The 11,638-nt window shown below is 43.3% G+C and overlaps 1 protein-coding gene across 1 annotated transcript in view; it reads left to right on the top strand.

Annotated features, from left to right (window-relative positions):
- The first annotated feature begins 218 nt into the window (after positions 1-218).
- LOC137369858 (parathyroid hormone/parathyroid hormone-related peptide receptor-like) overlaps positions 219-11,638 on the top strand; it is a 173,973-nt gene continuing 162,553 nt past the window's right edge. Inside the window, exon 1 of the mRNA XM_068031489.1 lies at positions 219-1,130. Coding sequence (XP_067887590.1) covers positions 1,014-1,130 — 117 coding nt within the window. The 5' untranslated portion in view covers positions 219-1,013. The remainder of the gene's footprint in view (positions 1,131-11,638) is intronic.

The following is an 11,638-nucleotide window of genomic DNA, read 5'->3' as shown; positions in this document are numbered from 1 at the left end:
CTGCCAAGTGAAAAAAAGTAGCTGAACAGATTCCAGTAGGAGTCAGGAAACCATCCTGTGGTGAGAGACTGGAGATCATTGCATGTTTGAGGAGGGACAGAGCTGGAGAGTCATTACATTACATTTTTAAAATATTTCCTCCTCCCCCCTAACCTCTTCTTAATCACTAGCTGGGTGGAGGCTGAGCCAATGATAGGCAGCCTACCCTCTGTACTTTCTCAACCTCATCTCTGATACCTGCCCAATACATACATAGTGGACAGAGAGAGAACGAGCTGGGCTATAAGGACATTTTATACGATCCTATCCCTTTCAGGCTCATCATTGCTAGTAAGCAAGAGGACTGGGAAGGAGGGTTTGAATGAATAATAGGAAAGTTGAAATTAAATATAAAGATATATATGTGTATATGTATATAAATTGTAACCGAAACTGTTTCAAGGCTTTGAACAAAGCTGAAAGAACTTTTCTTTAAAATAGAATTCAATTTATAAGAAAATGACTTGGTGTGCACGCAGGAGAGTGGCAAAAGTAGTTTGAAATTGACACGAAATTTACGTGGTGATATTCACACACAAATGTTTTTTTCTTCTTCGTCGAAATCCTGGAACTGGATTGAGGAAACTGGAGAAAGGCGCCTGACGTGACAACACAGAAACCGCTAGTCTATTTTAACTCGTGTCTTGCCACTGGGAAAGATCCAAGGGAGAGGAAAAAGAGATTTGAGGGAAGCAGGGTTAATAAGCAACTGAGTTCTGTCATATGGATGTGATTTTTTTTTTGCTGCTCTGTAACCAGCATGCACAGAAACTCAAATATCAGTAGTGACTGCCCCACACTCTGCTCCCTCCACAACTGAAGGAAGAAAAGTTAGCGAGAGTTTCAATTAGATTTTTTCTTTTTGGGAGGGGGGTGGGTTTGCGGGGGACGAGTTGGACTGGACTCGTGGATTCGATGCTACCGAAGGTGAAGGAAGAGAGGAAAGCGTTTGAAATAACCAGTTTGAAAAGTGGATGAAGAGGAAGGAGGTGGGCTGGTATCGCCCGGTGTCGGAGATGGGAGCCACCACCGTCTCCAGCAGCCTCGGAGTCCTGCTGTACTGCTCGGTGCTCAGCTGTGTCTACGCTCTGGTGAGTGTCTGTGTTCCTTTAGAGGAGATCCTTTGTACAGATTCATTTACTAGGTTATTCCGGCTCGGAGATACCACATATTTCTTATATTAGCTCCTGGTATTATAGTTGTGTGTGTATATGAGAGATTATTTATGTACCGCAGGAACAATTTTATGAATGCATACTTGGAGCTCCAGACCACCTTTCATTCTCATTTCCAAGATCAGCTGCTCTCTCTGTATATATTTTATATATTTCACATATATGAGTGTGATGATATGCTATATATTTATGTGGATGTACCATAGGACAGAAATTAAAAAGCCCCACTGTCCTCAGAGTTTATATCTATATGGATTATATATGCATAGGCTGTTTCTTTCTCCTGATATATACGTGTGCGCGTGAATATATACTATGTACAATATTTACATAAGCATGTATTATAGGACAAAAATTTGCAAAGCTTAGCTGCCTGCAGTCTATATAACATATATATGCACACGCTCTTTCTCACTATATATATGCTTTATTTTATATTGTCTATATATTTACAAACACATATATATGTGTGTGAGCATACACTATATATAATATTTACATGTACATATACTATAAGATAGATATTGTATAGTTTTACTGGCAGCACACTGGCTTGCTCAACCTAAGTACAGATCAGATACAGAGTTATAGATTGTAACCCCAGTTCTGTAACCACATTCACATCTAGTGAGACCTAGTTCTGTTAGGTACCGTCATCTCTGCTCCATATGTGTGTGTGTGTTTGTATGTATGGATTTGTGTGTGTCTGTGTTCAATTCCCTCCATGGCCTTGCTCCCCTCGATCTCTGTAACCGCATCCAGCCCTACAAACCTCCGAGATTTCTGCGCTCATTTAAGTCTGACGCCATTGGCAGTCGTGCCTTCAGCTGCCACTGCCATTAGCTCTGGAATTCTATTCTTAAACCTCATTTGGTTCTCTACTTCTTCCTCCTCCTTTAAGTTGCTCCTTAAAACCCACCCCTTTGACTAAGCATCTGGTCACCTGTCTTATTCCTATATGTGGATTGACATCAAATTTGGTCTAATAACACTCATGAAGCATCTTGGGACATTTTTACAACATTAAGGTTCTATATAAATGCTATATAAATGTTATACCTATGTGTGCATGTGTGAATATATGCCTGTGTGCGTGTGTGTGTGTCTGTGTGCATATGTATATGTCTGTGAATGTGAGTGTGTGTCTGTGTGCATGTGTGAATGGATCTGTGCAAGTGTATCTGTGCATGTGTGTGAATCCGTCTGTGTGTGTGTGAATACGCCTGTGCGTGCGTGTGTGTGTGTCTGCACATGTGTGAGTGTGTCTGTGCAAATGTGTGTCTGTATATGAGTGTATGTCTCTGTAAGTCTGTGTGTCTGTGTGAGTGTGCATCTTTGTGTGTGTGTGTCTGTGTCTGGGTGTGTGTGTCTCTGAGTGTGTGTATGTGCGTGTGCCGGTATGAGTGTTTGTCTGTGTCTGAGTGTGAGTGTGTGTCTGTGTGAATGCGCCTGTGTCTGTATGAGTGATTGAACACACGCATCTCGTTCTTTTGCCAATTATTTTAAATCTGCATGCTCTGGTTACTGATCTCTTGCCAGTCGAAACAGTTTCTCCCCAACTACACAATCAAAAGCCATCATCATTTTGAACATTCTACTAAACTTCCCTTATTGAATTTGTCAACCACAAATGATCATGAGGAGATAGTAGGAATATTTTCATTTTAGTAAAGATTAATATTTTAATGAATAAAGGAAAATGCATTGCATTAGTGGCTTTTCATTTAAATAATTTTGCTATTTCCTCCCTTCATCCTCTCCCATAGGTGCCAACTGTGGGTTCCACAGGAACCCCATACCCCACCCAATACCTCATCTGAGTGGCCTTCCTTCGTGTGTGAGTCTTGACGGAGTCTGTTTGACCGTGGGGGCTTTATGACTGAGCTTAATTCTGTTCCTGCACACAAATGCGCATCCCCTCCCAGCTGTGATCAGGAGAGGGGACCCTCACTCTTTTGTTCCCCTGCACCTCCCATTCCAGAGGCACTGCAGACAATCACACCTGAGATCTGCTGAAAGTGGAATCGTTCCATCTCTGTCCCTCAGTAAAGAGAGAATAAACAAACAGGACATTCAAGCTGCTTCACAGTCAGTTAAATACTTTGAAATGCAGTCACTGTCTTAATGTAGGAAGCATGGTAGCCAATTTGTGCACAGTCAGATCCCACAAACAGCAATGAAATAAAAAATATAATCTGTTTTAGTGATGTTGATGGAGGGGTAAATATTAACCATGACACCGGCTTTTCTTTCCCTGCTTTTCTTTGAATCGTGCCATGAAATCTTTTACTCTCACCTAAAAAGACTGTTGAGGCCTCAATTTAACGTATCAACTGAAAGACAGCACCTCCAAATGTGCAGCGCTCCCTTAGTACAGTGTGAAGTATGGTGCCTGAATCCACAACCCACTGAATCAGAGGTGAGAGAGCTACTGACTGACACAAAATTCACAGTCCATGACCTGCAGCCTCAGGGCAAGCAAACTATTGAGATTGTTGATATTTGTAAGATAGGATGTGGCGTGCTTTTGATAAATAAGTGACAGAAAAATCAATATCAACAGCAGTGGAACAGAAGGAGGATGTTTAGAATGAGGAAGGTTAGAAATCTGATGTTGTGCCTGATTTAAAGAACAAAGACAAAACAAATGAAACACATCAAGTCTGAGATAAAAACAGAAAATTCCAGAAACATAAAGCAGGCACGTCAGAAACTGTAAAGAAAAAAAAGAGGTTAGAGCTTGAGCTGGGTCTCCTTAATTGCCGTTAATTTACAGAAGAAATTTTCACACTACAATATAATGCCTTCAGACCTTTTCTACAGCTCTCACTATAGTTCAGTTCCATGGATCCCCAAAACCCTGCAATGTATTTTCCACTTGAGCACATATTCTAGGTTGATACTGCGGTCCAATACTGAGGGAGTGCTGCACTGTTGGCAGTGCCATCTTTTGAATGAGACATTAAATTGAGGTGCTGGCTGACCTATTGAAAGAAGAGCAGTGAGACAAAAGCAAAATACAGTGAATGTTGGAAATCTGAAATAAAGACAGTAAATGCTGGAAATGTTCAACAGATCAGGCAGCATCTGTGGAGAGAGAAACAAATTTAATATTTCAGGTTGACGACCTTTCTCTAGTTCTGACAAAAGGTCATTGATCTGAAAGGTTAACTTCATTTCTCCACAGATGCAGCCAGACCTACTGAGTATTCCCAGAATTTGCTGATTTCATTTAAGAGTAGTGAGACCCTGGTAAAAATTCCTACCTCAACTAACACTGCGTACAGGCAGCAACAGCACTCACTCAGGAATTGATTTTTCTGTCAGAAATCAGGGAGTTAGAGTCTTTCTGAAACTGCCTCATCCATACCTTTGTTTGTCTAGACTTGACTATTTCAATACACTCCTGCTCAGACTCCACCCTGTTTAAAATTAAGCTCAGCCGAAAATTCTCTACCTGCTAACTCACACCAAGTCTCATTTACCCATCACCCCTGTGCTCACTGATCTACACTGACTCCTGGTAGAGCAATGCCTTAATTTTGAAATTCTTATTGTTGTTTTCAAATCCCTCCAAGGCCTTGCCTCTCCCTATCCCTGTAATATCCTCCAGTTCCACAACTATCTGAGATAACTGCTCTCCTCCAATTATTACCTCTTATGCAACCCAGACTTTAATCCCTCTGTCATTGGCAACTGTGCCTTCATTTATCTGGGCCGTCAGCTCTGGAATTGCCTTCCTAAACCTCTCTGCCTCTCTACCTCTCTTTCCTTCTTTAAGATGCTGCTTAAAACTCACTTTTTTTGACCAAACATTTGGTCATCTGCCCTAATTTCCCCTTAAGTGACTCGAAGTCAAACTTTGTTTGATAACACGCCTGTAACATGCCTGGGATGTTTTACTATGTTAAATGCAAGTTGTTGTTGTTGGCTCCATTGGCAATTTCAGTACTCACTGTGAAACTGAACCACATGGAGCAGGAAGTTCACAGCTTTTAACTCTTAGTTTGTGCTAAGTTAACTGAACTCAGTTGTGCGATGGTATGCATGTAACAATTGAATGAAAAATAATTGGTCAGCGCTCTTCTGCTTCTCTAAGAGAAAAATACTGGGGATGCTGGAACTCTGAAATGAGAACAGAAAGTGCTGGAAATACTCAGCAGGTACTGCCAAACCTGCTGAGTATTTCCAGCACTTTCTGTTCTCTCTTGCTTCTTACTGCTGACGTGTGTGTGTGTGTGTGTGTGTGTGTGTGTGTGTGTGTGTGTGTGTGTGTGTGTGTGTGTGTGTGTGTGTGTGTGTGTGTGTGTGTGTGTGTGTGTGTGCATCAGGTGAGAACAAGATTAGCTGTAATGCCCTGTTATGGCATAGCCCAGGTCACCGCTGAAGGGCTGGTGGATCCCACACAGGTAAACACGGGGCAAAGCAAGAAGAGATAGCATGAAGAATTAAAGCAAAACACTGTCGATGTTGGAAATCTGAAATAAAAAATGCTGCCAGACCTGCTGAGTGTTCCTAGCATGAAGAATTGTTGCTTTGAGAATGGTGAGAGACTACAAGGTGCGAGGGGGAGCTGTGGGAATGGACCCTCAGCCCAAGAAACAGCACCGTCAGGAGAGAGGGAAACAAACTGCGACAAGGAAAATATGAAACAAATCTCCAATGACTGGCAGAGAAGTGAAAAGAATTTACAAGATTTTTAAGGGCATGGTATTTGCCTGCCGATGATTGTGGTGTGTCGGCTACTTTGGTCTCTGGTTTAAATTTCCCTTTGCTGGTTTAATTGCTCAGAAAGACAGCCCATTGTAATTTCTGCTTGATTCAACCCTGTTATATTTTTATAACCCAAAGTTAGTCGTCCTTTGAAGGCTGGTGCCGTGGGTTTTTAATTCTGTAACTCCAGATGTCGTATGGAATTCAAATGCCTTTTAACTCTCCACTGACAGTTCAAGTGGTTTGTCAGGAGCAGGGGTCTGTTTGATCCGATGGGATGTTCTTTCTGAAGTTTTCTTGGCTCAGTGCTTGTGAAAGCAGGGTCCCATGCAACCACTGTGAACACCCACTGCTTTTTTTTTACCAACTCGGAGGTTGCCCAGCATTGCTGGCTACCAATGCATTAGGATCCCCCTCCCGTCCCCCACCATTGGTGGGCGTGCCTTCAGCCGTCTTGGCCCTAAGCTCTGGAATCCTCTCCCTAAACCTCTCCACCTCATTCTCTTCCTTTGAGACCCTCCCTAAAACCTACCTCTTTAACCAAACTTTTAGTCACCCATCCTAATATCTTCATGTTTAGCCCAGCTTTGTCTGATTACATTCCTGTGAAGCACCTTAGGATGTTTACTACAGTAAAGGTGCCATATAAATGCATGTTGTTGTTAAATGAACTCAGAAAACAAGTTCAATCTGTAATATGGATAGGATTAATATATATGGAAAGATGAAATTGTAAGTGACAGTATTCTAAGGAAATGAATGAAATAAAATACATTTGCAACTCAAGTGAATGAATTGTCGAGTAACTTATTAAATGGTTCATCCAGCAATTGGTTCTTGAATTAACTCTAAAAGGGAAACTCAACTGAACCATCACCAGTTTGATAGTAAAGGGTGAACATGTTATGAGGCCCAAATGGGAATAATGTGTCACGCAGGCCCCTACCTGCCAAGAATGAGATACATTAATTTCGCCACATGAACATTGATTTTTAAACTGTTACTGGAGTAAAGAAAGAACTTGTTTTTTTAAAATAAACACCAGACCCTTGACTGGAAAGACATTTGCAAAGAACTTGGAAAGGACAAAGGGGTCACTCCTGCTCCAATTTAATCCACAATGGACTTTTGATTACCTAACGTTGAAGGTGGAGAGTCTAGCATTCCAGGTTAACTGCTAAGATGGCTGAAAACACAAACAGATGTGGTCAGACCAGTTTAGTCACATTACTAACTGGCTGTTGGAGTTTTTTGAATTTGAACATGCCACAGAGAATTTGAACTCAGAAAGCTCTTTGCTCCTGGACTGAGAACATCTCTCTCCTGTCTGCTCCCATCTCTTTCTCACGGAACCGAAGACCCATTGAAGACACATGAACCCCAAGAGAGAAAAGTCTGCTACAGTGAGCAAGGTTTAAGAGAATACTGGGCCCCAACGAAAAGCAAGAATTACCTACAAAAGGACTACAGTGAGTCCAAAGCACAGCAACAAGAAACTCTTCTGATAGTACCTCAAACCTCTCCATTTTATTTTTATTCTGCTCTTTTCTGTTGCTATTTGCATGTGCGTATCACGTATGCACGCTAGCGTGGGCGGGTCATGTATCCGTAGGTGTTAACTGTATTAGAGTTTAAGTTTAAGTTTTAATAAATTTCACTATTCTTCTTTAAACTTAAGAAAGCCTCTTTATGCTCATTTGTTTGCCTTATAATTGGAAAGTGGTGAACAAGGATTCACCAAGGGGGAGCTCAAAACGCGGTGTGTTTAAAAATTAAATCCTGTTACAATAAGACCAGGTGAAGGCTGAGAAAGACTCCAAGACACCTTTCTTACCTGGCCATAACAGAAATTTGGTTGCCCGGAATTTTACCTTACAGACAAAAGAGAGAAATTGGAAGTGGGAAGCCAAATTGTTCCCAATCAAAAAAGAGCAAGATTTAGGGCGGCACAGTGGTGCAGTGGTTAGCATCGCAGCCTCACAGCTCCAGCGACCCGGGTTCAATTCTGGGTACTGCCTGTGTGGAGTTTGCAAGTTCTCCCTGTGTCTGCGTGGGTTTCCTCCGGGTGCTCCGGTTTCCTCCCACAAGCCAAAGACTTGCAGGTTGATAGGTAAATTGGCCATTAGCAATTGCCCCTAGTATAGGTAGGTGGTAGGGAAATATAGGGACAGGTGGGGATGTGGTAGGAATATGGAATTAGTGTAGGATTAGTATAAATGGGTGGTTGATGGTCAGCACAGACTCGGTGGGCCGAAGGGCCTGTTTCAGTGCTGTATCTCGAAACTAAAAAAAACTAAACTAATACTGGTTTTCTTGCGGTTGTGTGTGATTGAATACTAACATGTCTGCAATCAAAGCGAGTAGCTCTCCAAGCCAGGGTGAAGTAATTTGGGATAAGTTAAAAGCACTTTGTATTGAGGTGTTGAGGAAAATGGCTGAGCAGTGTGGGATCACTGTACGTGGCAAGGCCAGGAAATCTGAACTCCGAAGGCTAGTGGCCAACCATTTTTCCCTTGAATCTGAAGAAGCAGAAGTGGTGTTAGAAGCAGACCCAGACAGGGTGCTGCTAGCAAAGTTACAGTTGGAACAAAGGGATTTTGAATTTGAGGAAAAAGAGAGAGAGAGGCAGGAGAGGGAGAAAGAGAGAGACTTCCAGAAGGAGCGTGAAGAAACAGAAAGACAGGACAGGGAAAGAGAGAGGCAGGAGAGAGAGAGAAAGAATACTCCAGAAAGAATGAGAAGAAAGAGAGCTAAGGCAGCTTGAGTTAACTAGGGGGTGACAAAGTAACTCCAGTGAAAGCATGGCCAATATTGAGCAACAGAATTTAGGGCTGAGTACAAAATTGCTAATACTCACTCAATTAATTCCAAACTTCAATGAGGAAGATGTGGAAGAGAAACTGGCAAGGCAGCTAAAATGGCCAGCTGAGACCTGGTCTCTTTTAATACAAAGCAAGCTAACGGGAAAAGCCCATGAGGTTTATTCCTTGTTACCAGATGAGAGTTCATCAAATTATGAACTGACCAAAAATGCTATCCTCGGGGCATATGAATTAGTAGCCGAAGCCTACCACCAAATGTTTAGAACCCTCAAAACGCAAGCTAATCAAACTTATCTGGAGTTTGAAAGAAGTAAGCAGCTGGCTTTTGACCAGTGGCTGAGGACGCTTAAAATACAGCTCAGCAATGAGACTCTCAGAGAAGTAATTCTGTTAGAGGAATTTAAAAACTCTCTCCCACTCTCAAGAAAGACCCATGTAGAGGAGCAGTGGGTTCAGGGTGCCCGGCAAGTGACCATTCTGGCTGATGAGTTTGCTTTAATTTATAAGTGGTTTCCCAGGGGAGAATCTTTCCTAATCACCCCCACATATCGGAACAGGGCAAAGGGTGGGAAGGTGAAAGGAGCCGAAACAGTTCTGGAAGACAAAGGAAAGCAGGAGACACAGGGGGCCCTCCTCCAGCCAAAAAGGAAGGTGCTGTGAGCAAGAGTGAGACCCAGAGACCTGTGTGCTTCCATTGTAATAAGGCAGGGCATTTAAAAGCTGACTGTTGGAAATTGAAGGGAAAACCTGTAGGGTTAATCAGAGCACACCTGCTCAGTGAAGACGGGGACCCTGATGGAAAGCACAGCAGAACAAGCTGTGGCTTTAACTGCAGTAAAAGTGCAACCCAGGAAGCTTACACTGGCCAGTGCAGGAAACGTTAATAGGATTCCTGAAGGTTATCAGGGTTTGGTGTCTGAAGGGAAAGTAACCTCATACCCCTCAATTGGACTAAGCAAGCCCATAGTGATTCGCAGGAACATGGGGGCCACTAGATCCCTTTTACTGGGAAAAGGCCTGACCTTTCCCCCAGAGAGTGCAGTGTACACCAAAATGGTGGTGAATGCTATTGGAAGGCGCTGTTTGCTTATACCTGTACACCGGGTGCACTTGGATTGCGACCTAGATTCGGGACCGGAGACGGTAGGGATTGTCCCTAGTTTGCCTGTGGATGGGGTTGACCTGCTTCTAGGTAATGATCTGGCTGGGGTGAAGGTGGTAGCCCCCCAGTAGTGAAGGAAAGACCACAGGAGGTAAGAGAGACAGGGCAGTGGCAGGAGACCTGCAGTTTCCCTGAATGTGTAGTGGATCAGGCCATGATCAAAGTAGCTCCCCTAGAGGAGACTGAATTAGTATTGCAGGCAGATGACCATGAGGTCTGTCTGTCTGAAACTTTCTTTGGAAAGTTAAGGAGACCCAGGGAATGAATTAAATGAATTTTCCCTAGATGAGGCTCAGAGAGCTGACCCAGTATTGCAAGAGTTAGCACAGGCTGCCCAGTCTGAAAGTGAAGCAGAGGGAGTCCCTGATTACGACTATTTAAAGAATGAGGTACTGATGAGGAAATGGAGTTCTCCTCACAGACCTGACAGCAAGGAGTGGGCAGTAATTCACCAGTTAGTGGTGCCACTGAGGTACTGGGGAGAAATAATAAGAAGGGCCCACGAGACTACAGTGACTGTACATGCTGGTATACGAAAGACCAAAGCCCACATAAGACAGCAGTTTGACTGGCGAAAACTCCACAAAGATGTGGTGGAGTACTGCAGGAGTTGCCACATGTGCCAGGTTGAGGGGAATCCCCAATCTACAGTGAAACCTGCACCCCTAAGTCCTGTACCGTCGTTAGGAGGACCCTGCAGCCGAGAGCTGGTGAAATGTAAGGGACCAACGCCGAGAACAAACAGGGACAGGCAGGCACACGGCTGGCAACAGTTTAGAAAGAGAAGGGGAAGAAGTGACCAAGAGGGCAGGTTAAAGGAAGTCCGGGAGGAATCCCGGATGAAAACCCCTACTGTCTTGTCAGCCAACCCTGAAAAATGTGAAAAGTTAGACCCCACATCCTCCTATGTAAATGCAGAGTCTAGAAGCACCCCACCAGAGTTTCTAACAGCATTTACAGGAACCTGCAGAGACAAAGAGTGATCTCTAGGGGGCACAGAAACTGTGAGGGTGATACCTCACCTAGTCGAAGTGCCAGAGGAGTTTGCAGTCAAGTCTGCACACATACCTGCAGGCAGGAGTGTCCCAGAGAATAAAGGGGAGATTAACAAAGAATCCTCCCCCACAGTCAGAGAAAAAGGGAACCACCCATCCGCTTAAGTCAAAAGTCTCTGCATGATTTAGAGAGTTCAGGATAGACCCGCCCACCACTAACTCTCCTGGAAAAAAACATCACGTCAACAGGAACAAAACACGAGGCAGTCATGGCAATGGGCAAACTGAAGAAAAGCTTCCCCAAAAAAGCACATGGCTATTGAGATGCCGAAAAAGGGGAAATGAAAGCAGCACTGGCACCCAGAAAAGACAATTCTAATAGGCTTTAAGATTGATGAATGAATGGAAATGAATGAGAGAAATGCCTGGTTTTTCTTTCTTTATCTTATATTTCTCCCAAACCTTTTAATGAAATGCACCGCTGTTTTCAAATCGCATTTCATTCCCCTAGGTGTTGAGGTGTCATGCATGTCCCCACCTGCGACGAATGAGAAACATCAATTTCGCCACATGACCATTGATTTTTAAACTGTTACTGGAGTAACAGTTTAAACAGCGGGTCAGTAACAGTTTTAACAGCGGGTCTATACTGACCACCTCCAGGCGCGTATCCATTGTCTCTCGAGATAAGGAGGCCCAAAAGAAAAAGAAAAGAAAAGAAAAAGAAAGAAA

The sequence above is a fragment of the Heterodontus francisci genome, chromosome 5, assembly GCF_036365525.1.
Source record: "Heterodontus francisci isolate sHetFra1 chromosome 5, sHetFra1.hap1, whole genome shotgun sequence".
In the NCBI taxonomy this organism is placed as follows: Eukaryota; Metazoa; Chordata; class Chondrichthyes; order Heterodontiformes; family Heterodontidae; genus Heterodontus; species Heterodontus francisci.
This window is presented reverse-complemented; position numbering and strand designations above follow the sequence as displayed.